At 37.9% G+C, this 25,882-nt stretch overlaps 1 protein-coding gene across 5 annotated transcripts in view; it reads left to right on the top strand.

Moving 5' to 3' along the window:
• The window catches only part of NPEPPS (aminopeptidase puromycin sensitive), a 101,556-nt gene that overhangs the window by 47,472 nt on the left and 28,202 nt on the right, over window positions 1-25,882 (top strand). For all 5 annotated transcript variants that reach the window (XR_008680074.2, XM_055387760.2, XM_055387759.2 and 2 more), the window contains 10 exons: window positions 8,697-8,818; window positions 12,047-12,154; window positions 14,809-15,009; window positions 15,456-15,552; window positions 15,671-15,704; window positions 16,560-16,674; window positions 20,055-20,219; window positions 21,293-21,397; window positions 21,822-21,882; window positions 25,649-25,758. Coding sequence is in view for 4 of the 5 variants with exons in the window: in XM_055387760.2 (XP_055243735.1) it covers window positions 8,697-8,818; window positions 12,047-12,154; window positions 14,809-15,009; window positions 15,456-15,552; window positions 15,671-15,704; window positions 16,560-16,674; window positions 20,055-20,219; window positions 21,293-21,397; window positions 21,822-21,882; window positions 25,649-25,758 (1,118 nt within the window). In the remaining variant the exon portion in view is untranslated. The remainder of the gene's footprint in view (window positions 1-8,696; window positions 8,819-12,046; window positions 12,155-14,808; window positions 15,010-15,455; window positions 15,553-15,670; window positions 15,705-16,559; window positions 16,675-20,054; window positions 20,220-21,292; window positions 21,398-21,821; window positions 21,883-25,648; window positions 25,759-25,882) is intronic.

Here is a 25,882-nt window from a genome sequence, read left to right as displayed (position 1 = left end):
AGGAAGAAAATGTAAATGACTAATAAACATGTGAAAAGATATCGAGCCTCCTAGTAATGAGAAATTTTTGCTTCTCATGTGAGCTGAAATTTTAAAAATTCCCAATGATATGGCTGCCTTGATATCGCTGGGGGGAGTATAAATCCATGTAATTTTTTGGAAAAGCATTCTGGCAGTATATCAAGAGCCTAAATATGTTCATGTCCTTTGACCCAGCAATTCTGCTAATAGGAATATATCCCAAGGAAAAGTCATAAATACAGAAAATACTTTATGCCCAGAAGTGTCTGAGATATTACTTATGGTAGTAAAAAATTATAATTAATATATTTGTTCAACACTAAGGAAATGATCAAGCCAGGAATGATATATCTATATAGTGAAATATACTTAGCAATTAAAAGTGAGGTTTGTGAATTCTTAACCCTGTAAAGTGCTTATTATAATGTAAAATTGAAAAGCAGAATATAAAATTACATATTTAAGGTGGTGAATCATGTCTCTAAATGGCACAAATAAAATGATAATTATGTCTGGGTTATGTCTGGGTGTTGACATAATTGGTGATTTTTATTCTTATTTATATCTTTTGTCTGATTTTCACAATTTTCCTACTGAGAATCTATTGAATTAATATAAAATTATTTTTAGAAAAAATTTAAATTGGAGATGTTTAGTCTTTTATTTCAGTGCTCTTGGAGGCCCTTTATGTGTAATTATTATAAAAATAAATGGGCCGGGCGTGGTGGCTCACGCCTGTAATCCCAGCACTTTGGGAGGCCGAGGCGGGCAGATCACGAGGTCAGGAGATCGAGACCATCCTGACTAACATGGTGAAACCCTGTCTCTACTAAAAATACAAAAAATTAGCTGGGAATGGTGGCAGGTGCCTGTAGTCCCAGCTACTCGGGAGGCTGAGGCAGGAGAATGGTGTGAACCCGGGAGGTGGAGCTTACAGTGAGCCAAGATCGCACCACTGCACTCCAGCCTGGGCGACAGAGTGAGACTCCATCCCAAAAAACAAAACAAAACAAAACAAAAAATGCTTTGCCATGAACATGTATTAAAAGCTATTGAAGAATATAATTTGAAAAGGAAGGAGATTCTTTCGCTGATTTCTTCTACTTCCATTGTCTGGTGAATCTGTCTAGAAATATTCCTATGTATATATAAATTTATGTATATAATTTAACCCACAAATAGGATCACAAATCTCAGTGGCTTATAACCACTGAGATTTCTTTCTTTTTTACACATGGGCCATGAGGACTGCTGATCATATGCAGCCATATCACCAACTCTACTGGCTCCACTTGGCTCCCAACTGTCTTTCCAGGACTAGTAGTGAGCGAGCAGCCACTCTCTGTATCATGCATGGCAGAGGGCAGAGGCTCAGGGATGGGGAGAAAGCTAGAACACAAAGACACATTTAAAACTTCTGCATGGCCAGGCGTGGTGACTCACACCTGTAATCCCAGCATTTTTGGAGGCTGAGGCAGGAGGATTGCTTGAGCCCAGGAGTTCGAGACCAGCCTAGGCAATGTAGTGAGACCCTGTCTCTATAAAAAATAAAATAAAAAGTAAAATTTCTGTATGATGGTGGTATACTTGATGTCTACTCACATTTCATTGACCAAAGCAAGTAGCATGACCAAGCCCAAAGTCACTGGGGTAGCATTTAACAGACATTTGCAAAAAGTTTCTAATGAAAGATAGGGCAAAAAGCAAAATTATAAGTATAATAGAAATAAAGGAAGTTGGAAAAAGCAAAGACAAATCTAAAGAAAGTTAAAAAAAAAAAACAAACCCAAAGCTAATTACTATCCTTAGAGAGTTAAGAGAAAACATTGCATTCATTAAACAGGGACAGGACAGAATGCCATCAGTTAGGAAGAATTACAGCAGGAAAACTTGGAAATTATGATAGATATAAAAAACCCAGTAAAAGTGTTAAAGATGAAGTTGAGGAAACTTCTAAGCAGTAGAAAAAACAGATAGAAAACAGAAAAATAGATTTGAGAACCAGTCCAGCAGAACCAACATCCATCTAGTAAAACAGAAAGCAGAGAAAATGGGAAGAGGATTTTTTTGTTTTCATTTTTGCAACAGAATCTTGCTCTGTCACCCAGGCTGGAGTGCAGTGGTGCGATCTCGGCTCACCACAGCCTCCACCTCGTGGGTTCCAGTGATTCTCCTGCCTCAGCCTCCTGGGTAGCTGAGATTACAGGCACACACCACCATGCCCAGCTGATTTTTGTATTTTTAGTAGAGTTGGGGTTTCACCATGTTGGCCAGGCTGGTCTCGAACTCCAGACCTTAGGTGATCTGCCCACTTCGGCCTCTCAAAGTGCTAGGATTACAGGCGTGTGCCACTGTGCCCCGCCAGAAGAGAAACTTTCAAAAAGACAGGAACATTTCCTTGAACTGATAGAGCAGGAGCCTTCAGTTTGCAAAGGTACACCATTGAGAGAGACTAGCTTAAAAAATGTAAAAATTGCCACACTGACTGAAATTTTAGAACTTTTGCGATAAAGTAAAACTCCCAGAAAGTTCCTGTCTGGGGTAGGGGGCAATAGGAGGGAAGGCAGGTAGCATACTACCTTTAAAATTTAGGAATCAGAATAGTCCTAGACTTACCATTAGGAACAGTGAAAACTTAGACTCTAATGAAGCTGTTCATTCAAAATACAAAGTGAATCTGATTTTCAACCTAAGATTGCATGCTTAGCCCAACTTTGAATTTCGGAGTAAAAATATTTTCAGATTTGCAAGGTCATAGAAAATTTGATTCTTTGTAAAAGATATTGGAGTGGGGGATGGATTAGCTAAAGCATGACTTTCTACAGTAAAGAGAAAATGTCTAAAGTTGAAAAATGAAGAAATAGGCCGTGGTCATGGCTCATGCCTGTAATCCCAACACTTTGGGAGGCTGAGGTGGGAGGATTGCTTGCCCAGGAATTGAAGGCTGCAGTGAGCCATGATTGTACCACTGCCCTCGCGCCTGGGCGGCAGAGCAAGACCATCTCAAAGAAAGGAAAAGAAAAAATAGCTGTGTAAGCAAGACATTTAGAAGTCACAGAGTTTGAAATTGATTGCTTCTAGGGGCAGGGTGTGGGGAGTAGGGCCTAGTGTTGAGCAGGGCCTGGAGCTTACGTATTTTAAACTATGAACTATTACTTTGATAGAAATTTAAAAAATTTTAGAGTTTTAAATCTATATCATTACAGACTATATATATTCTGTGTTTACACTGTGAAAAAATTAGAAGTCAATAGAAAAAGAGAAATGAAAAAAATCCCTTTTTATATATTTGGAAAAATTATACCTCTGAATAATTGAGTCAAAGGAGACTTGTTATGGAAATTAGAAAATATTTAGAACTGAATAATGAAATTACCACATATGAAACATTAGGGATAAACGTGTTTCATATGCAGATAAAATATTAGAGAGGATATTTAGTTAAGAAAGACTGAAAATTAATTAGCTAAGCATTAAACTCATAAAAACAAAAGGTAACTTGGAGAAAGTAGAAGAAAGTTTTAAGAGCAGAAACAAATGAAATAAGTGAAGTGAGGGGCAGAAATATTAAAAAACTGATATTTAAAAATAGTCCCAAAAGATATATAAACCTAGCCAGTATAGAAAATAAAAGCATAGATTGAATTGTTGTTCAGCATTAGGAAATATGGTAACTATTTTTCATTAAATTTAAAAAGTTAAACATTCTATATTTATCAAAAGGAATCAGTTTATTTGCTAGAATTCACCAGGGAAGAGTAGACAGAAACTTCTAACATGATAGAAGATATGTATTACACACACACACACACGACATAATCTGTGCCGAGTACTGTTTTAAGTGCCTCAAAAATATTAATTTATTTAATCCTTTCAACAACCTTTTGAGGTAGATTTGTTTTGTGACAAAGTCTCTCTGTCACCCAGGCTGGAGTATAGTGGTGCAGTCACGGCTCACTGCAGCCTCAGACTCCTGGGTTTAAGTGATTCTCCCACTGCAGCCTCCCATGTAGCTAGGACTGCCTACACATGACACTGCATCTGGTTAATTTTTAAATTTTTTTGTAGAGACAGGGTCTCGTTATGTTGCCTAGGCTGGTCTCAAATGCCTGGCCTCAGGTGATCCTCCTATCTCAGAGAGAGGATCTTGCCGTCTTCCCAAATGTTGAGATTACAGGCATGAGCCACTATACCAGCCAGATTCTGTTACTTCTATTTTGTAGATAAACTAAGGCAGAAAAATGATTTCATTAACTTAAATAATTTGTCCAAGGTAACATAGCTAGTAAGTAACATAGCTGGGATTTAAACCCAAGCAGTTTAACTGAAAAGTCTGCACTTTTAGCCACCACATTGTGCTATCTTTATTTTTCAAATTAAATATTTCAAAAACGTAGTACATTTACATAATTTGAAATTCAAATGCTATGCAATGAAATTTTGTTTGCCAGTCTACCCTGTCTTCTTTCTCAGCTCCATTCCTCAACAGAATGAAATGAAATTTTCCTTTCAAAACTATACCCTGCTTTTGTAAGCATTTATGTATATACTTTTTAAGAACACAGAAATCACCATGCCATACATAATGTTCTGCACCTTTCTTCTTTTCCCCTTAACTGTAAATATTGGAGGCCATTTATTATTAGTATATAAGAGATGTATCATTCTTGATAAGGTCTGTTTACAGCAGACATGCTAAATGGTGAAGCTATTTCAAATAATAACAAACAAGTTAGAGAAGGTTGTGACCATTATATAGTATGATTTAACATAATTTTTGATATTTTTGGCCAATATAACAATTTTGAGCTAATATAACAACTGATAAAAATATTAGAACAGAAAAATTATCTTGCAGGTGTGACAATATTGAATTATTATCATTATTATTATTATTATTTTTTGAGATGGAGTCTCACTCTGTCATCCAGGCTGGAGTGCAGTGGCGCGATCTCAGCTCACTGCAAGCTCTGCCTCCTGGGTTCATGCCATTCTCCTGTCCCAGCCTCCCGAGTAGCTGGGACTACAGGTGCCCGCCACCACGCCCGGCTAATTTTGTTTTTGTATTCTTAGTAGAGATGGGGTTTCACTGTGTTAGCCAGGATGGTCTTGATCTCCTGACGTCGTGATCCGCCCGTCTCGGCCTCCCAAAGTGCTGGAATTACAGGTGTGAGCCACCACGCCCAGCCGACAATATTGAATTATTGAATATCTGTTTGAAATCATTGGCTTTCACATTTTCCCAAGGTTTGCTTTAAGAATGAAGTTAATCTTTTTCAAGACAGATTGCACAAGTGATCTATCTGATAATGAAGCAAATACTGAGCTTATCTTAGGAGGACATTAATAACCTTTGTGTTTAGCCTCATCAAATTTAACAGTAATACAAGCTATTATACAGCTAAGTAAAACCTACTTTTCTGAAATTGGCACCATTCTGGGATAGTGATTAAATTACCATAATTATTGTAAGGTCTAACAACCTTAGAATTAGTGGCTGAGGGTCCTGAGGGTGGTATTTATATAGAGAAACACTGGTAGTTGTCAGCATTTTGAAGAGTCAAAAACAAGATAATAAAAAGTGGTGACACATGGCGAAACCCTGTTTCTACTAAAAACAAAAATTAGTCAGGCCTGGTGGCGCACGCCTGTAGTTCCAGCTACTCAGGAGGCTGAGGCAGGAGAATTGCTTGAACCCGGGAGCCGAAGGTTGCAGTGAGCCGAGATTGCACCACTGCGCTTTAGCCTCGGTGACAGACTGAGACTCCATTTTCCAAAGAAAAAAAGAAGTGGTGACACAAAGGCAACGACCTTTATTCCCTTTTTGTATAAATTAATCTCTATTTTTATAGCATTTAGTAGGCTCATTAAATTTCTTAGTATTAAAGTATTTGAAGATTTACTCCAGGTTTTACAATTGTTATACTCTCCTAAGCTTTAAACATTTAAGGTTTTTGATGGAAGTCCCAATTTTTCAGTTGTTTACTTTATAAATGAGCTTGATGTATGTTTCAAAAGGTTTACAACCCCAAACATAAATATTTCATACATTGGATAGGAAATAAGGTATCTAATTTGAGGAAGTGGTGTAAATTATGTGTGTTGATAGGTATAAAATTAGACAATTTGGCAATCCGTTCATTAATATGGTGTAAATTTGATAAATGAAATTTATTAAAAAGTCATTTTTTCTCCTACTTGCCCTAAAATTCTACTATATGAATAGTAAGTAAATACCTTGTAATTGGTATCATATAATGTGACACTAATTAAACTTATTAATGATTTTTAAATACTTTAACTTGTGTTTTGTTTGAATTTCAGGTAATAACTCTTTCCAATACTTTGTATTTTGTTTAGTATGCCACTTTTTGGAAGTGGTCACTGTCAATATCTTGTTATGGTTTGATGGCCTTGGAGATTTAAAACCGAGTAAAAGTGTAAGCAGTCTTTCTTATTTAGTTATGAGTTTTAAAACCACTTTTGTTCCAACTAGGAAAAAATGCAAGTAGATTTACCATGAAATATGAATTATATTTGAAAAACATCTTAACAGTTGACTGACTTAGTGAAACAGACTGGGCAATTCCACTTATGGAATTGTAATGTAAAATTCCATCATATAGTTTCCATTAAAGGTAGTAGGTTTTTATAATCTGTTAGACATTCTTTGCAAACTTTATTAATGTGAATACATTTGCTTTTTTAAAAAAATTAAGTGAATTTCTAAAGAAAATAGAAATTAAAAATTTTTAATTTAAATTTTGCTTTATAGTTTACTTTTTTAGTATCATTTAGAATCATCAATTATTTTACTATATTCATATATACTGTCCCAGTAACCTGTCATTCTCTTTAAAGAAAAAAGTATTCATTGTTCTCTTTAGATATTTACAAATATCTGATTTTTAAAAAATAAACATCACAAATGTCTTCAATTAAGCTTCAGTTGAGTTGGTTTTTTCTCAGAATGATTAAGAATATAGCACTTTCATTAGTGGTGACTTTGCTCTAAAGGTCTGAAATTTTCACTTAAATTACTTTCAGAACCAGTTTGAGGCATCAGGCTAGAGACAGTTTGTGGTTTGTCATTCACTTATTCTGTAGACTCGCACTCCTCATAACTTTTGGTCCTTTCCAAAAGCAAATTCAATTTTATAAGATGAAGACTTGACTTTGAGATCATTCAAAAGAATGTCAGAGGGGCCGGGCACAGTGGCTCATGCCTGTAATCCCAGTACTTCGGGAGGCCAAGGTGGGTGGATCACTTGAGGCCAGGAGTTTAAGACCAGCTGGCCAACATGGCAAACCCTTGTCTCTACTAAAAATGCAAAAATTAGCCAGGCGTGGTGGTGCCCGCCTGTAGTCCCAGCTACTCAGGAGGCTGAGGCACAATTGCTTGAACCCAGGAGGCGGAGGCTGCAGTGAGCCGAGATCACACCACTGTACTCCAGCCTGGGCAACAGAGTAAGCCTCTGTCTCAAAAAAAAAAAAAAAAAAAAAAAGAGACAGTCACAACATTTTGAACAATGTCAAATGTCATTGCTCTTTAGCATTCCAAAATGACAGTTTGAAACATTAGGATATAAAAGTTTGGTATGATTGGTTAATTACTTTATAGTCATGCCCTATCTTTGATTTGTTAGACTTCCCATGCTTTAAATCTTGATATAAGTAGGGCCTTTAAAATGGTCAACTAAAAAGTCACCATTCCTCTACGTTTTTTCGTGACTTGATTTGTAAAACACAGAATGGGATTACTGTTTTGCCATGCATCTGTATTTAGCAGATGATTACTAGATAATAATTATAATTTTTTATGTTATAAAAAAGAAAGTATATAAACTCAAAAAAGCTCACTTTTTTGTCTAAATTGTTTTTGCTCTTATACAACAATAGAATACACATTTAAGTTGTATTTTTATTTGCATTTAATAATTTATTAATTAAATGTATTTCTTTGTCAGATTTCAAATGATTGAGGTGACTTGTAAGAATTTGTTTTATGCCCTGTTGCTGATCAAATCATTGGTCTTCCCTATAGCTCCTTACAAAATTACGCAATCAGTGTTCCATTTGGAGTAAACATTTAGTGTCTTATCTTGATAGAGTAATTGGCTACATTTCTCTTTCTATGCATGAAGTTGTGTAAAAGGACCAATTCACATGTATGATTGGCAGACAGCATTAATTCTGGACTTAAACATTTTATCCCATTCTCACTACTTACTAATTGTATGACACTGGACAAGTTATTTAGCTTCTCAGCCTCAGTTTCCTCATCTGAAAAAATGAGGACAATATCTACTTCCAGGTTTATAAATAGTTATATATATTTTAAAAGCACTATGCACAATAGCACATATCAGGCATTTAAGAATAAATGTTTGTTTCCTTTCCTGTTCTTATTTTCACATATTGGTAGCTTGAGACTAAGTTAATAACTTTTTAGGCAGTCACCCTAAACATGACTTTCAAGAGTTATTTTAGGATTAGTCTGCCTTTTACTTTAGTAAGTACTGTATTCTCTCCATTGCCAGGAGGAATATTTGAAAAAGGAAGGAATGATTTGAACATTGTAAATAGCTAACTGAATATAGTGTCTTGAGGACATATTTTTGGTAACTGTGTTTAACATCTCCATAAAAGTGTTTTTTATTTATCTTCAATCACAGGTATGGGAACCTTAAAGATAGATTTTGTTGGAGAGCTGAATGACAAAATGAAAGGTTTCTATAGAAGTAAATATACTACCCCTTCTGGAGAGGTGCGCTATGCTGCTGTAACACAGTTTGAGGTATGGGTTATTCTTCTCTAAAATATTATTATTCTTAAATTAGGCATTCTGACAAAGCTGTGTTTTATTATGTGGGGTGATTATTTGAGGCTAGGTGCCCTTGGCCATGATTGTATTCACAATTTTAGAATTTTTATTTTATATTTAGCCATTATCTCTATAGAAAGGAGGGAATTAAGGGTATGGGTTGGGGAATGATTATATACAGTTATACACACAGACACTCAAACACACGACACATTTTAATACCTGAATTGCCTATATACTGTGTACCTTTCTTAAAATCATTCTCTTAGTATTTGACACCTATGGCTTTTCCTACAGTATTATTAGCTGTTTTCTGGAATTCCTTTCCTTCTTTGACATCTTTTGTTTATCTTACTGTAGTATCTGTGCTGTCTTTGATTTTTTTTTCTCCATGTGTGTGTGTGTGTGTGTGTGTGTGTGTATACATGTATATATATACACACATATATATATTTGCTGTCCTATGTAGGCCAGGATGATTTTTATTTGTCAAGTATTTGCAAATTATATAAATTGTTTTGAATCTGCTAGTCGTATTTTTAAGTGTTAAATCTAATTAAATTTATTTCTATAAATTTCAATATGGATAAAGAAACAATTCATGATATCTTATGTTTCTGCCCATATCCCTATATTGTTTGCTTGTTTGGGATAACCTAAAATTTTTTATCCAGTTTACTACTAATTTGTTTTAGCTGATGTATCTTCTCTTTCAATAATTTTATGTTACCTTCTGTTTAGAATAATATTTGCCACAGATATTTAGGTTTAATTCTGTGTTTGAATGATTCTATCTAATGCCTTTGTCTACCCACTTTGAACACTTCATCCTGGAATGGTTGGCTGATGTATGTCTCTAAACAATTTTTTTTTAGGAGAAGGTATGTGGGTATTGTAATTCCTGAGCCTTTGCTTTTCTGAAAAATCTTTCATTTGCCTTTATACATGACCAGATTTACTGGGTATATAGATTTGTTGATGAAAAAAGGTAAAAAGAGCAACTTTTGACATCCAGAGGTTGTCTGGCACTCAGAGCTAGCCCATGTTATTCTCCCTATTAGACATAATATTACAGAATACCAACTTTAGACAAGGCTACTTGAGACCATAATAAAGTGAGACAAAACAAGGGATCCATAATTTTGCCTAGGTACAGTACCTACAGGATCACTATGCTACCCGCAAAATATCAAACATCTCCATCTCTCAGTTAAAATGAGTGACTACTGCTTCTTTACCAGTTACGGTTTTAGATTTGCTCTAGTCTGGCCTCCGTATAGATAAGATTTATTGAGACACGTACCCATAGAATTGCCTCATAGGACTTCCTGCAGCACTCAATCTAGAGTGAATCCCTGTTTACTTAGACCCTCTTCCAAATCATGTAAACCAAATCCCAAATCGTATAGTGGGTTCTTTCTTACATTCTTATGGAGACATCAGTGGTTCCCTATGGTGTGAGTTCTCTCTTGCCATGAGTAATAGGCCCAGCTCATTCAATTGTAAGAGTAGTACAATCAGCTTACAATTTTTCACTTTCAAAAGTCTGTGAATATTGTTTCCAAAGTCTTCTACATCTCACTTTTTCAAGAGGAGGGGTCACAGACTAAAATGTTTCTTCTTCCTTTGTAGGTAAGATGTTGTTTCGTTTTGCTTTATTTTCTTCCTGCTTGCTTGTTAAATTATATCTTGATATTGAAAATTAAACTGTTTTTTAAACCAGGTGTTCACTTTTCATTGATTTTTGCATAGTACTTGGTGAACCCTATTGATTTTTAGATTCCGATAATTTTTCAGTGTGAAAGAGTTTTTCTGTTATATCTTCAGGGTGATATCCATTCCATTCCCTTCTCAGTTAATACTCAGTTTAGTATCTGTCTCTCAAATTATGTTTAATTGCTTTTATCACTTTGTCCTTTAGATATTTTCAAACTTAAATCTTGTTATCTATGTCATTAATTTCCTTTAGTATAAATTCATTTCTCTACTGCTGCTGCTTCTAATTTAAATGCTTCTGTGCTGCCATTTCTTTCCTTATACTCTCCCTTCTTTTCAGATGTCTTTTTTATTCATTGATAGAATTCATTATTTATTTAATGTTTTTGAGAATGTAGTCAGCCAAGTTTCTTCTACCTCTTTGGTTTGTTTGTTTGTTTGTTTGTTTGTTTTTTAGTCGGAGCCTTGCTCTGTTGCCCAGGCTGGAGTGCAGTGGTGCAATCTTGGCTCACTACAACCTCTGCCTCCCAGGTTCGAGCCATTCTCCTGCCTCAGCCTCCCGAGTAGCTGGGATTACAGGCACGTGTCACCATGCCTGGCTTATTTTTGTATTTTTAGTAGAGACGGGGTTTCACCATGTTGACCAGGCTGGTCTCGAACTCCTGACCTCAGGTGATCCGCCCACCTTGGCCTCCCAAAGTGCTGGAATTACAAGCATGAGCCACTGCACCCAGCCTGTTGTTTCTTTTTATGATACAGAATCTTGTCATTGGTTCCATTTTATTTACTAAATAAATGGAAAATTCTGTTTACTAAAGTTTCTTTCCTTTATAACTGATACCCTGCAGAACCCCTAAGTTTTATTTTGCTTTCATAAGTTTGCTCTTTTTTAAATTTTTAATGAAAGAGTAAGGACTCAAGTAGGTCAAGAGTCTACAGTTTTATGTGTAGCATATGGAAGTGCCATTAAATGAATGACCTGTCTTGAATTGATAGAGCATCTGTCTTTATTCCCATTGCTGCCATTCCAGATAAAGAACAAAGCACATCAAAGATTGAGAATATTTTTATTTTTAATTCAAAAATAAAAGCCAGAGAGGCAACTTACCATGTTTTCCCAACTTTGAATTCTTATAGCATACTCTTTACTGTTCTGTGCTCTGTGTTGTGTTAACATTATTGATTTGAAGGCATTTGCATTAAATTTGAAATGTTAAAATGTAAACAAAAATTTAGTTGTAAATAATTATAATATATTGTTAAAATCCATAGCAGACACTGTTCCTGGATATTTGCTGGAATGGCAGTGGTAGCAAGTGTTGTCTTTTCTTTCTAGTTAATGCCTAGCTTGTTGCCTGGCACTGAAGAGAAAGTAAATATTTGAACAAGGGAATGAATGAATGACAGAGGGAAATGGTGACTGCTTAATGAAATAACTTGTTAGGTTAATTCTAAGGTATTTATATTTCATATTCTTTTCTTAAGGCTACTGATGCCCGAAGGGCTTTTCCTTGCTGGGATGAGCCTGCTATCAAAGCAACTTTTGATATCTCATTGGTTGTTCCTAAAGACAGAGTAGCTTTATCAAACATGGTATGTATGTGTTTATAAGTTTATCTAAAATTTTAATAGGCTTTAGCAGATTTAGTTTGCTGATTAGATGGGATAATATGAAACCACCTACCACAGTGCTGGTATATTATAGGAACATAAATATTAGTTTTCTTTATTTTCAATAAGCCTCTTTTTCTTTCTTTCTTTCTTTTTTTCTGTAGAGTTGGGGTCTCATTATGTTGCCCAGGCTGGTCTCAAACTCCTGGGGTCAATCTGTCTTCCTGCCTCCGCTTCCCAAAGTGCTGGGATTACAGGCATGAGCCACCATGCCCAGCCAAGACCTCTTTTTCTTGATAGCTTTATTTTTGGAGCATTTTCTCTTTGTCAAATTCCTTGTTAAATACATTTATAAGATTATCTACTTCTTTTAATTTAGAGAGGTAAATTGACAAGTTTAATAGATTTATAGTAACTAAAAGCAAAAGGTCTTGGGCTGGATATGGTGGCTTACAGCTGTCATCCCAGCACTTTGGGAAGTCAAGGTAGGCAGATCGCTTGAGGTCAGGAGTTGAAGACCAGCCTGGCCAACATGGTGAAATCCTGTCCTTACTAAAAATACAAAAATTATCTGAGTGTGGTTGCACACACCTGTAGTCCCAGCTAGTTGGGAGGCTGAGGTGGGAGGATCACTTGAACCCAGGAAGCGGAGGTTGTAGTGAGCTGAGATCACACCACTGCACTCCAGCCTGGGTGACAGAGCCAGACCCTATCTCAGAAAAAAAAAAAAAGAAAAAGGTCTTGACTTATTAAATGTCATAAGAAAGCCAGGTACAGTGACTCTTGTTGTAATCTCAGTGCTTTGGGAGGCTAAGGCAGGAGGATTGCTTGAGGCCAGGAGTTTGACACCAGTCTGGGCAACATAGTGAGACCTCATTTCTACAAAAGATTTAAAACTTAAAAGTTAGCCAGGTATGGTGGCACGTGTCTGTAATCCTAACTACTTGGGAGGCTAATGTGGGAGGATCTCTCGAACTTAGGAGTTTGAGGCTACAGGGAGCCATGATTGCGCCACTGTATTCCAGCCTGGGTGACAGAACAAGACCCCATCTCTTAAAAAAAAAAAAATAGGCCAGGCATGGTGGCTCATGCCTGTAATCCCAGCACTTCAGGAGGCTGAGTCAGGTGGATCATTTGAGGCCAGGAGTTCGAGACCAGCCTGGCCAACATGGTGAAACCTCATCTCTACTAAAAATACAAAAATTAGCCAGATACGGTGGCAGGCACCTGTAACCCCAGCTACTTGGGAGGCTGAGGCAGGAGAATTGCTTGAATCTGGGAGGTGGAGGCTGCAGTGAGTTGAGATCGCGCCACTCCACTCCAGCCTGGGTGACAGAGCAAGACTCCATCTCGGGGAAAAAAAAAAAAAAAAAAAAGATTGCAACAGAGCAAGACCCTGTCTCTTATGTTTTTAAAAAGTTAAAAAAATTCAAAAGATATAGCTGCGTAATGAAGTATATTTAGGTTTCTGGCTGTTTGTATTCTTGGAATGTATTCTCTTCACCAGTGTTATTGATCTCATTCATGAACAGGGTAAGCATTCCCCACTTGAAGTGTGTTGTCTAGGACTGTCTTGTGTGGGGATCTTGGAAAAACCTGCTGCACCTGAAAATAACTCTTTTATGTATTTATTGGGGGAGAGCATCCCATAAATAGAATGTCATTCTCTTCTCACATATTCTTAGAAGAGGAGGCTAATATATTAAACGGAAATATTCATTCACACTTTAGTATGAGTGAATTTATCAGTGTGTTCTTGAATAAGTCTTCCTTGGAAGGAACAATAGAGAGAGCTTGAGGAAACAGAGCCTGAATAGGAAAAAGAGGGAGAACACCAAAGGAAATTAGGGACTCCAGAGGTAAAGTTGAAATTTCTTCACAAATAAGCTTAGAGCCAACTTTGGTAGAGAATGCCCTCGATCTAGAAGTTTGTATCCTTTGAAATGGGAGATTCTACAATTATATTATATTTATTTATTTTTGAGAAGGAGTCTCGCTGTGTCGCCCAGGCTGGAGTGCAGTGGTGTGATCCCAGCTCACTGCAAGCTCCGCCTCCCTGGTTCACGCCATTCTCCTGCCTCAGCCTCCCAAGTAGCTGGGATTACAGGCACCCCCCACCATGCCTGGCTAATGTTTTGTATTTTTAGTAGAGACGGGGTTTCACCATGTTAGCCAGGATGGTCTTGATCTCCTGACCTTGTGATTCGCCTGCCTAAGCCTCCCAAAGTGCTGGGATTACAGGCGTGAGCCACCGCGCCTAGCCCCTATTTTATTTTTATTAATAGTCATTTTCTCCTAAACTTATGTCAGTTGAAAAGTACGAAGCCCTTAACTTAAATCATCCCAGTGCCTGGCTTATAATAAGTATTCAAGAAAAGTCCATTCCTCTTTTCTCTCACAGGTCCTTGGTAGTTTTAACACTTCAGCCTCCAGCTTCTTAGTATGAGTGTTTTATCAGACCACTTTCCTTCTTAAAGACAGCATAAAAGCACTGGATGAATTGGGGTAGAGAAATAAGCCATGCTAGAATAGAAAGGGGGAAAGAGATGCAATAAAGCCTGCAGTTTTTGGCTGGTATTTGCTCTATGGTATTAATGTAAACCTATTTAAATTTTTCTTTTTTTTCTTTCTTAAAGAATGTAATTGACCGGAAACCATACCCTGATGATGAAAATTTAGTGGAAGTGAAGTTTGCCCGCACACCTGTTATGTCTACATATCTGGTGGCATTTGTTGTGGGTGAATATGACTTTGTAGAAACAAGGTCAAAAGATGGTGTGTGTGTCCGTGTTTACACTCCTGTTGGCAAAGCAGAGCAAGGAAAATTTGCGTTAGAGGTAAATGTACTTGAAGAGGATTGTTCCAACAGTCCATAACTCCAGGTTGGGGAATTTACATTTCTGGTCAATTATTAGTACAGTTATTTATAATTTAATCTGAAAGTTGTGCTACTTGGTTTATTTTTAATAGAATTTAGGAAATGCCAACCTTGGTGTTTCATTATTTTACAAAATAATAATTAAGAGAATATAAGAGTGGAATTTCTCTAGGGAATGGGTTGGAAAATATGTAGTTATATTTTTCATATCAAGTTATAAATGGATTAAAGTTTGGCCATTGTATTCAAAGTTTGGCGCTAAGGCAGTCTTCGGAGGTAGGGCTCCCCGGGATTCATTTCTAGTAATTTAAGATACATTGGCTTGCAACAGGATTCCTTTGTGGGTTTCAATATGAATTATAATAACATATTTATTAGATGGTTATTTTGTTTATACTTTTATAGGTTGCTGCTAAAACCTTGCCTTTTTATAAGGACTACTTCAATGTTCCTTATCCTCTACCTAAAATTGATCTCATTGCTATTGCAGACTTTGCAGCTGGTAAAGTAAATTTCATTTTATTGCTGAATTGTAATAACTTTTTAAAATTTTGTGACTTTTGATGCAAGAGTGTGTATATATATATATATCAATAAATGTTTATATTTATTTTGTGAAGGTGCCATGGAGAACTGGGGCCTTGTTACTTATAGGTATGTTAATGATGTATTACCCTGCCTTATCTTTTCAAATCACTGATTTCAAAAGGGCTTCCCTCCTAATCACAGTTGAGTAGCTTCTGCTTTACGATATGGTGTAAAATTTTCTACCTTCCCCCACTTCCATGCACATTTCAAGAATGCAGATGGACACCCCTCCCTTTGGTGCTACTGTCTGAGGGTGTAAGATTTTAAAGTGAGCATCTGGCGGTAGTAGCATTTTTAGATATATTTTTGGCTAAGTTTCTCATTGCAGTGCCTTTCTTTCCTGCCAGTAGTTTCGTAGCTATTTATCCAGCTTGGAGAACCTTCCCTAATTTCATATCTTCTAGCCAAGTTTTTACATGTCTGTCACCACAACATAAACATGTGAGTTGAATAACTTTTAAAAGCAGAGTCTGTCTGTAAACAAGTTTTTGCCTTCTACTTTCAATTGCCTTCTTAGATGAGCTAAGTGTTGGACAGCCGGCTCAGTGCTGTTTTTGGGACTATGGAATGCATCTTCCTCCACCACTCCCCTCATTTAATGGAAGGACTTTCTTCTCTCTCCATCTAGCACAGTAATCGCTAATCCCTTAGACAATGTTTTCCCAAAATTTCAGGCAGCTATTCTATCAACAAACTGATAATTAAACTTGTGTCACATCTTTGATATTCTGTTGTATTAATTCTGTTGGGGTAGTCTTTAATCTTCGTGAAACTTTTTCTTTCCATATTAGGAAATATTTTCCTAATATCTCTAAAGCCTAACTTGTCCGTCTGACTTACTGTCTGAATCTTCCCAACTTATGCATGCCCACTTTTATTGTTTAAATTTGTTTCTTTTTTTTTTTTTTTTTTTAAACACAGGGAGACTGCATTGCTTATTGATCCAAAAAATTCCTGTTCTTCATCCCGCCAGTGGGTTGCTCTGGTTGTGGGACATGAACTCGCCCATCAATGGTTTGGAAATCTTGTTACTATGGTATTTAATATTTTTAAGTGCTCAAATATATTTATCTTCATCCTACTCCACATTATTTTGGCTACATAGTATTTCAAGTTTGGCTGCAACACTGTGCCAAAAAATAATTGAGTGATAGAAAAGTATTATTTTAAAAGGTCCACTTTGAAAGGGCTTATCAGAATCTCTGCATTGAACAAGGGCATATGGACAGTCTTTATTCAACAGACACTTCCTAAACTGTTCTAAAATTTGTCTGCAAATGGGAAAAGTCAAGATACTAATTTGGGTGAGAGAAAAAGATTCCTCTTAGGTGTAGATGAATGAATCATGCAGTGAGATTCCAGGCTAACTGTATTTTCTTGAATCTTATTTGTTAATCCGATTCACAGCTGAAAAGTAACCTGATGAATAACAAACTGATCTTTAATTAGAGAGAAATGTTTTTAGGAGTCAGTTTTTTCATGGCATAAAATGTTAAGTTGAAATTTAATGAAATTAAAGTAAACAAACTGCAGAGTGACTGCAGAATAAAGCTGTATTAAAATTCCAGCTGTTCTGTTGAAATCCTTATAATGTTTGCAGTAATGATCTCTGTCCTTCAGTCCTGATTTTTCACTCTTACTCTTAAGTAAATACTATTTATGAATGCCAACTGTGTTAGAGCTTGGGAGCACAGGATTTAATAAGTGAACTAGATGTACCTCTGCAATTAAATAACTGGATATTCTGGAGCCAGCTAGATTCCCTGACATTTTAGGCTGCCAAAGAGCAGAACCTGATTTGAATGTAGATTGAGTCCCTACGTCATATAAATAAGAATGTGAGACATTTATCAACTATTACGTGTCTCAGAGAGTTTCTACAGAGAGTCAACCCTTGAAAATAAATATTTTCCTTTTATTTTGGATGTTTAAAATTTTACAGGTGAAAAAAATTCTTTGAAATATAATTTCAGGCCGGGCATGGTGGCTCACGCCAGTAATCCCAGCACTTTGGGAGGCCGAGGCGGGTGGATCACTTGAGGTCACGTGTTTGAGACCACCCTGACCAATGTTGCGAAACCCCATCTCCACTAAAAAAAAATAGAAAATTAGCTGGGCGTGGTGGTGTGCGCCTGTAATCCTAGCTACTCTGGAGGTTGAGGCAGAAGAATCGCTTGAACCTGGGAGGCAGAGGTTGCAGTGAGCCGAGATCACGCCACTGCACTCCAGCCTGGGCAACAAGAGCGAAACTCCATCTCAAAAAAAAAAAAAAAAAAAGAAATATAATTTCATGTGGAACTATGTGTTGGTGCCTGTATTCAAATATGTGAAGAAATGGCCTTTTCTTCTAATGCAGTGAGTTTGCTACTTTGTACCAAATAATTTTTTTGCTTGGCTTTGAGATAACTTTATGATTTTATTTTGAAACTGCAAGCAATAAATTTTAGTAGGGGAAATGTGTACATTCTTATTAAACAACTTTTTACTGGTTTTATGTAACTATTCTAGTTACTAGAACTGAAATTCCAAGGGCTTAGGGATAGGTTGGAAAATAAGTTTCATTTTATGCTAGTTTATTTTAGGAAGCTACTAGGCAAATAGCCACTTATCACTTAATATCAAAATAATTTTTTTTTTAAGACAGAGTCTCACTCTGTCACTTAAACTGGAGTGCAATGGCACAATCATGGTTCATTACAGTCTTGACCTCTGGGCTCAAGCAATCCTCCTGTCTCTGCCTCCTGAGTAGCTGCAATTACGGGTGTGTGGCACCATGCCCAGCTAATTTTTGCACTTTTTGTAGAGACAAGGTTTCACTGTATTGCCTTTTGTAGAGACAGGGTTTCACTTTGTTGCCTAAACTGGTCTCAAACTCCTGGGCTCAAGCAATCCTCCCACCTCAGCCTCCCAAAGTGCTGGGATTACAGGCATGAGCTACCACACCTGGCCTTTTCTGGGGGGGACTGGTTGGGGATGGAGAATAGGATCTCACTTTGTCACCCAAGCCGGAGTGCAGTGGCACAATCATGGGTCAGTGCAGCTTCATCTTCCTGGGCTTATGTAATCCTCTTGCCTCAGCCTCCCAAGTAGCTGGGACCACAGGTGTGTGTCACCATGACCAGCTAATTTTTTTTTTACTTTTTAATTTTTTTAGAGATGGAGTCTCACTATGTTGCCCAGGCTTATCTCAAACTCCTGGGCTCAAGTGATCTTCCTGCCTTGACCTCCCAGAGTATTGGCATTACAGGAGCAAGCCATTGTGCCTGGCCTGCTTTCTTTTACTAATAGGCTTAATCAACTTTAATAAAATTTAGATTAAGATCTTTAAAATTTTTTTAAAATTGATTTTATCTGTCACTCATATTCTTTGTCCATTCCATTTACTATGCATTCTTATTTAACAGGTGATAATTTTATATTCCATAAGTGCTTAAACACCATTCATTACTGAACTGCATTTTTGTTTAATTTCACATAATTTTTATATAAGCAGTACTCTTTCTCAGTTTCTCTTGAACATTCGACTCATTAGTGAGTGGTTTTCCCCAGTCATTTCCATTTTTCTTTATTTGGCTCTGATAGTTTTCTGTTTTTGTTTTTCAGAGATAATCCTTTACTATACTAAATTCTACATGATTATATTTTCCACCTCTATTTGCCTATATTTATCTGCTGTCTTTTCCTTTTCCATATATGGGCTTATTTTTTTTTTCCCTCTTCTTCCTTTTCTACCTTTGGTATTTAAAAAGTTACTTAGGACTGAGTGCACTGGCTTACGTGTGTAATCCCAGCACTTTGGCAGGCTGAGGCGGGAGGATTGCTTGAGCCCAGGAGTTCAAGGCTGCAGTGAGCTACGATGGTGCCTCTGCCACTCCAGCCTGGGCAACAGAATGAGACCCTGTCTGGGTTTGCGGGAGAAGTTATTTACAATGTTTTGAAAATATCCTTTAGCCCAGGCATGGTGGCTCACACCTGTAATCCCAGCACTTTGGGAGGCCAAGGCAGGTGGATCACTTGAGGTCAGAAGTTCCAGACCAGCCTGGCCAACATGGCAAAACCCCGTCTCTACTAAAAATACAAAAATTAGCCAGGCATAGTGATACATGTCTGTAATCCCAGCTACTGGTGAACACTCCAGCCTAGTGACAAAACAAGACTTTGTCTCAAAAAAAAAAAAAAAGAAAAGAAAATGACCCTCAGATATAATTCTAATATCACCAGTTGGCCTTTCTTGACATCTCTTTTAGTCTTCTCTCTTTTTCAGAAATGTGAGTTCTTTGCCAAATGTTTTGAACTGAATTTTAGGTCATTAAATTGTGAGTTTTGGAATATAGTGGAAGGGACATGTGAGTGTTTTAGATTAGTAGAATGACAATCATTTCATTTTCTTTAAGTATTTTAATCTTTTGTTTTTAGGAATGGTGGACTCATCTTTGGTTAAATGAAGGTTTTGCATCCTGGATTGAATATCTGTGTGTAGACCACTGCTTCCCAGAGTATGATATTTGGACTCAGTTTGTTTCTGCTGATTACACCCGTGCCCAGGAGCTTGACGCCTTAGATAACAGCCATCCTATTGAAGTGAGCCATACTTTCTAACCATTAGCCTATGACTGCTCTCATTTACAATGAAATACGTAATTTGTTACATAGATACTTTGGACTTTGAAAAGAAGAGAAAATAGCATGGGTGATTTTACTGGTTCATATTTCTAGTCTTGAAAAGCTAGTAACTCTAAGTTCTAATTAACATTTCTTTTTAAGGTAGGCAGTAAAAAAAAATTGGTCTGGCCAGGCGCAGTGGCTTACGCCTGTAATCCTAGCATTTTAGGAGGCTGAGGCAGGTGGATCACCTGAGGTCAGGAGTTTGAGACCAGCCTGACCAACATGGAGAAACCCTGTCTTTACTAAAAATACAAAATTAGCTGGGCACGGTGGTGCATGCCTGTAATCCCAGCTACTCGGGACGCTGAGGCAGGAGAATCACTTGAACCTGGGAGGCAGAGGTTGCAGTGAGCCGAGATCGTGCCATTGCACTCCAGCCTGGGCAACAAGAGCAAAAAACTCTGCCAAAAAAAAGAAAAAAAATAGTATGGGAGAAATCATACCTATTGGGTAACACTATGGTTCCATTGTTTATGTCAAGGAAAATTCTGGACATATTTTATTGTCAGGGTCTGTTTTGTGAATACTTTAATTCTCTTGACTTAGCCTATCCCTACTTCAGTTTATATATATAAATTTTGTATCTAAAGAACTAGAGTTATAATCCTACTTCAACATATTTAATTAGGCTCCCATATAATTGTAATTCATTACAATTAGTGCAAGAAATCTAATGTTCTTCACCTCCATGTCTTCCTCATCACTCCTCTGCAACTACCCCAGAAATAAACAGAACCATAGTGGCTTCTTTCCCAGCAGAACAAAGCCAGGACTGGAAGCCAGGCTCTAAGGGATGACAGGAATCATGTTCTATTCGACTTTATTATTATTAGTTACTACATTTTTTTGAGGACCATCGTTATACATTATGAGTGAGTTAAAGGCAGAAAAATGTAAGTTAGAAGGGTTTTCCTAGAAAGCGTTTTATGTAATTCAGTATTACAGGCTATCTGCTTCCTGTTATAACCCTGAATCACACTGTCTGCCAGGTCAGTGTGGGCCATCCATCTGAGGTTGATGAGATATTTGATGCTATATCATATAGCAAAGGTGCATCTGTCATCCGAATGCTGCATGACTACATTGGGGATAAGGTAAAAAAAAACTTTAAATATTTCATTCTTTTATGGTGAAATCATAAGAGTTTTGCATGAAAAAAAGTCTCACTTTATTTGGATTAAGTTCCCAAATAGTTTCTGGCTTGTCATTTTTTTTTAATGACCAAAATGAATGAGAATTCAATTATTTGAAGTTGACTACTGTGGTCTCTTAGATGAGTGATGTGCAGGTGTGTTTGGGAGTGGAAATGGGAGGCTGTTATAAAACTTAAGAGCAAGAATAGAAGGCGTAGAGTACGCATTATTAAATAAAAGGCAGTAGGCATCAGAAGGATATATGTGTTTCAGTGTATCTGATACTTGAGTATTTGAGTAAATTTGTTTTTAATTACTAATATACAAATATACTATAAATTCTGAGATCTGACTTCCCTGGATTTTAAAAATTGTGTTTTCTCAGGACTTTAAGAAAGGAATGAACATGTATTTAACCAAGTTCCAACAAAAGAATGCTGCCACAGGTAATCTTTTAATAGCTTGAGATAGAAATGGAGAGAAAGTATTGTCACTCTATCCAGGCTGGGACATTTTATTTTTGTTCTGAATACTTAACTCAAGGTCAGGATCCATGTAATAAATAAATTAGCCTTATTTGAAGCTGTGTTCAGGTTGAATATCTCTAATCTGAAAATCTGAAATTTGAAATGCTCCAGAATCTGAAACTTTTTCTTTCCTTTCTTTTTTTTAATTAAAGTTCTAGGGTGCATGTGCACAATGTGCAGGTTTGTTACATCAGTATACATGTGCCATGTTGGTTTGCTGCACCCATTAACTCGTCATTTACATTAGGTATTTCTCCTAATGCTATCCCTCCCCCACCCCCCTACCCCATGACAGGCCCTGGTGTGTGATGTTCCCCGCCCTGTGTTCAAGTGTTCTCATTGTTCAGTTCCCACCCAAAATCTGAAACTTTTTGAGTGCCAACATGATGCTCAAAGGAAATGCTCATTGGAACATTTTAGATTTTGGATATTCCAATTATAGATGCTCAGCTAGTAAGTATAATGCAAATATTCCAAAATCCAAAAGAAATATGAAATTCAAAACATTTCTGGTCCCAAGCATTTTGGATAAGGGATACTCAACCTGCAGTAAGTCATAGGGTCAACATGAATCAGGGACTCATTATCCCTTTGGTCATCCTCCAGCATTCTGCTTTCCATAACTAAATATTTTGCCAACTTAAAGAGTCTGGGCCGGGTATGGTGGCTCACGCCTGTAATCCTAGCACTTTGGGAGGCCAGGATGTGAGGACTGATTGAGCCCAGGAGTTCAAGACCAGCTTGCAACATAGCGAGACCCCACCTCTACAAAAAATACAAAAATATTAGCCGGGTGTGGTGGTATGTGCCTGTAGTCCCAGCTACTCAGGAGGCTGAAGTGGGAAGGGTCACTTGAGCCCAGGAGTTTGAGGTTACAGTTAGCAATCATGGCACCACTGCACTCCAGCCTGGGCAACAGAACAAGATCCTGTCTCTGAAAAAATAAAAAATAAAGGGAATACAGTCATGTGTTGCTTAACAACAGGGATATGTTCTGAGAAATATGTTGTCAGCCAATTTCATCAATATGTGAACATCATAGAATGTACTTACAGAAACCTACACAGTATGTCCTAGGCTATATACACCTAGCCTACATGGTATATACCCTGTTGCTCCTAGGCTACAAAATACCTGTACAGCATGTTACTGTACTGAATACCATAGGCAATTATAACACAGTGGTATTTGTATACCTGAACATTTCTAAATACAGAAAAGGTACAGTAAAAATACGATATTAAAGATGCTCCACCAGCTGGCTGATATGCCTGTAATCCCAGCACTTTGGGAGGCTGGGGCAGGTGGACTGCTTGAGTCCAGGAGTTTGAGACCAGCCTGGGCACCATGCCAAAACCTCGTTTCTATAAAAAGTACAAAAATTAGCTGGGTGTGGTGGCATGTGCCTGTAGTCCCAGCTACTTGGGAGGCTGAGGTAGGAGGATCACTTGAGCCTGGGAGGTCAAAGCTGCAGTGAGCTGTGATTGGGCCACTGCACTCCAGCCTGGGCAACAGCGAAACGCGGTCTCAAAAGAAAATAAGGTGCTACACCTGAATGCAGCTTATAGGACAAGTTATAGAGGTTGCTCTAGTTGAGTGAGTGGTGAATGAATATGAAGGCCTAAGACATTACTATACACTACTATAGATGTTATAAATACTTTACACTTAGGCTACACTAAATTTATAAAAATAATTTTTCTTTCTTGAATAATAAATTAACCTTAGCTTACTGTAACATTTTAAATTTACTTTTTAATTTTTTTAACTTTTTGATTCTTTTCAATTCTTTTTTTTTTTTTTGAGACGGAGTTTCGCTCTTGTTGCCCAGGCTGGAGTGCAATGGTGCAGTCTTGGCTCACCACAACCTCCGCCTCCCGGGTTCAAGTGATTCTCCTGCCTCAGCCTTCTGAGTAGCTGGGATTACAGGCATGTGCCACCACGGCCGGCTAATTTTGTATTTTATTTTATTTTATTTTTTTTTTTTTTTGAGACGGAGTCTCGCTCTGTCGCCCAGGCTGGAGTGCAGTGGCGCGATCTCGGCTCACTGGAAGCTCCACCTCCCGGGTTCAGGCCATTCTCCTGCCTCAGCCTCCCGAGTAGCTGGGACTACAGGCGCCTGCCACCACGCCCGGCTAATTTTTTGTATTTTTAGTAGAGACGGGGTTTCACTGTGTTAGCCAGGATAGTCTCAATCTCCTGACCTCATGATCCGCCTGCCTCTACCTCCCGAAGTGCTGGGATTACAGGCGTGAGCCACCGCGCCTGGCCTATTTTATTTTTTTTAAAGACAGGGTCTTGCTCTGTTGCCCAGGCTGGAGTGCAGTGGTGCAGTCTTGGCTTCGTTGCAACCTCCGCCTCCTGGGTTCAAGTGATTCTCCTGTCTCAGCCTCCGAAGTAGCTGGGATTACAGGTGTGTGCCACCATGCCCAGCTAATTTTTGTATTTTTAGTAGAGACAGGGTTTCACCATGTTGGCCAGGCTGGTTTCGAACTCCTGACCTCAGGTGATGTGCCCACCTCGGCCTCCCAAAGTGCTGGGATTGCAGGTGTGAGCCACTGCACCCAGCCTAATTTTGTATTTTTAGTAGAGATGGGGTTTCTCCATGTTGGTCAGACTGGTCTTGAACTCCAGACCTCAGGTGATCCGCCCGCCTTGGCCTCCCAAAGTGCTGGGATTACAGGCATGAGCCACTGCGTCCAGCCTGGATATTTTTAAAGTGAGGTTAATTGAATGGGTATAATGGTCTTAAGTTTGTCAGTGATTGTTTAGTAGTGATCTTGAACACATTTCAATTTCTTTGTTTCTCCTTAACTCATCTGTTTTTTATTATAATTTGTAATTTTTCTTATAAATTAGAATGATTAAGTATATCTCAGAATAAAAGACCAGTTTTGGCCAGGTGTTATGACTCACACCTGTAATTCCAGCACCTTGGGAGGCTGAGGCAGGTGGATTGCTTGAGCCCGGGATTTTGAGACCAGCCTGGGCAACATGGTGAAATCCCATCTCTACAAAAAATTGCAAGAAATTATGGGCCAGGTGCGGTGGCTCATGCCTATAATCCCAGCACTTTGGGAGGCCGAGGCAGCGGATCACCTGAGGTCAGGAGTTCAAGACCAACCTGGTCAACATGGCAAAACTCCATCTCTACTAAAAATACAAAAATTATCTGGGTGTGGTGGCACATGCCTGTAATCCCAGCTACTCAGGCACCTGAAGCAGGAGAATTGCTTGAACCTGGGAGGCAGAGGTTGCAGTGAGCTTAGATCATGCCACTGCACTCCAGCCTGGGCAACAGAGCAAGACTCCATCTCAAAAAAAAAAAAAAAAAAAAAAGCCAGGTGTTGTGGTGTGCACCTATAGTCCCAGCTACTCAGGAGGCTGAGGAGGGAAGATCACCTGAGTCTGGGAGGTCGAGGCTGCAGTGAGCTGTGATTATGCCACTGCACTCTAGCCTGGGTGACGAAGTAAGACCGTATCTCAAAAAATACCAGTTTTTATGATAGAATTTACTTAGTTGCAGAAGAGGGGTGGCAAGGGGAATGTTAATTTGGCTCACTGTTTCCTGAACCTGAAAGAACCAAAGAATTAGCAGTGTAGTGTCAAAAGTTAAATAAAATTTCTTTTTTGTTTAGGAAAATAAAAATATAAACATTTTAGATTATCATTGTTTATCTTCTAGAGGATCTCTGGGAAAGTTTAGAAAATGCTAGTGGTAAACCTATAGCAGCTGTGATGAATACCTGGACCAAACAAATGGGATTTCCCCTCATTTATGTGGAAGCTGAACAGGTAAACATATAAAGTCTTTCCATTGGTCTGATATTGTATTAAATGAAGTTCAGTACAGTGTATCAAGTTTGCTTTTCTGTACTTTAAGTTTTCTAATGACATTTAAACCAGCCCTGTTACTCTT

This window comes from Gorilla gorilla, chromosome 4 (genome assembly GCF_029281585.2).
Source record: "Gorilla gorilla gorilla isolate KB3781 chromosome 4, NHGRI_mGorGor1-v2.1_pri, whole genome shotgun sequence".
Taxonomy (NCBI): Eukaryota; Metazoa; Chordata; class Mammalia; order Primates; family Hominidae; genus Gorilla; species Gorilla gorilla.
The sequence above is the reverse complement of the archived record's forward strand: the minus strand, read 5'-3'. Positions and strand labels throughout refer to the sequence as shown.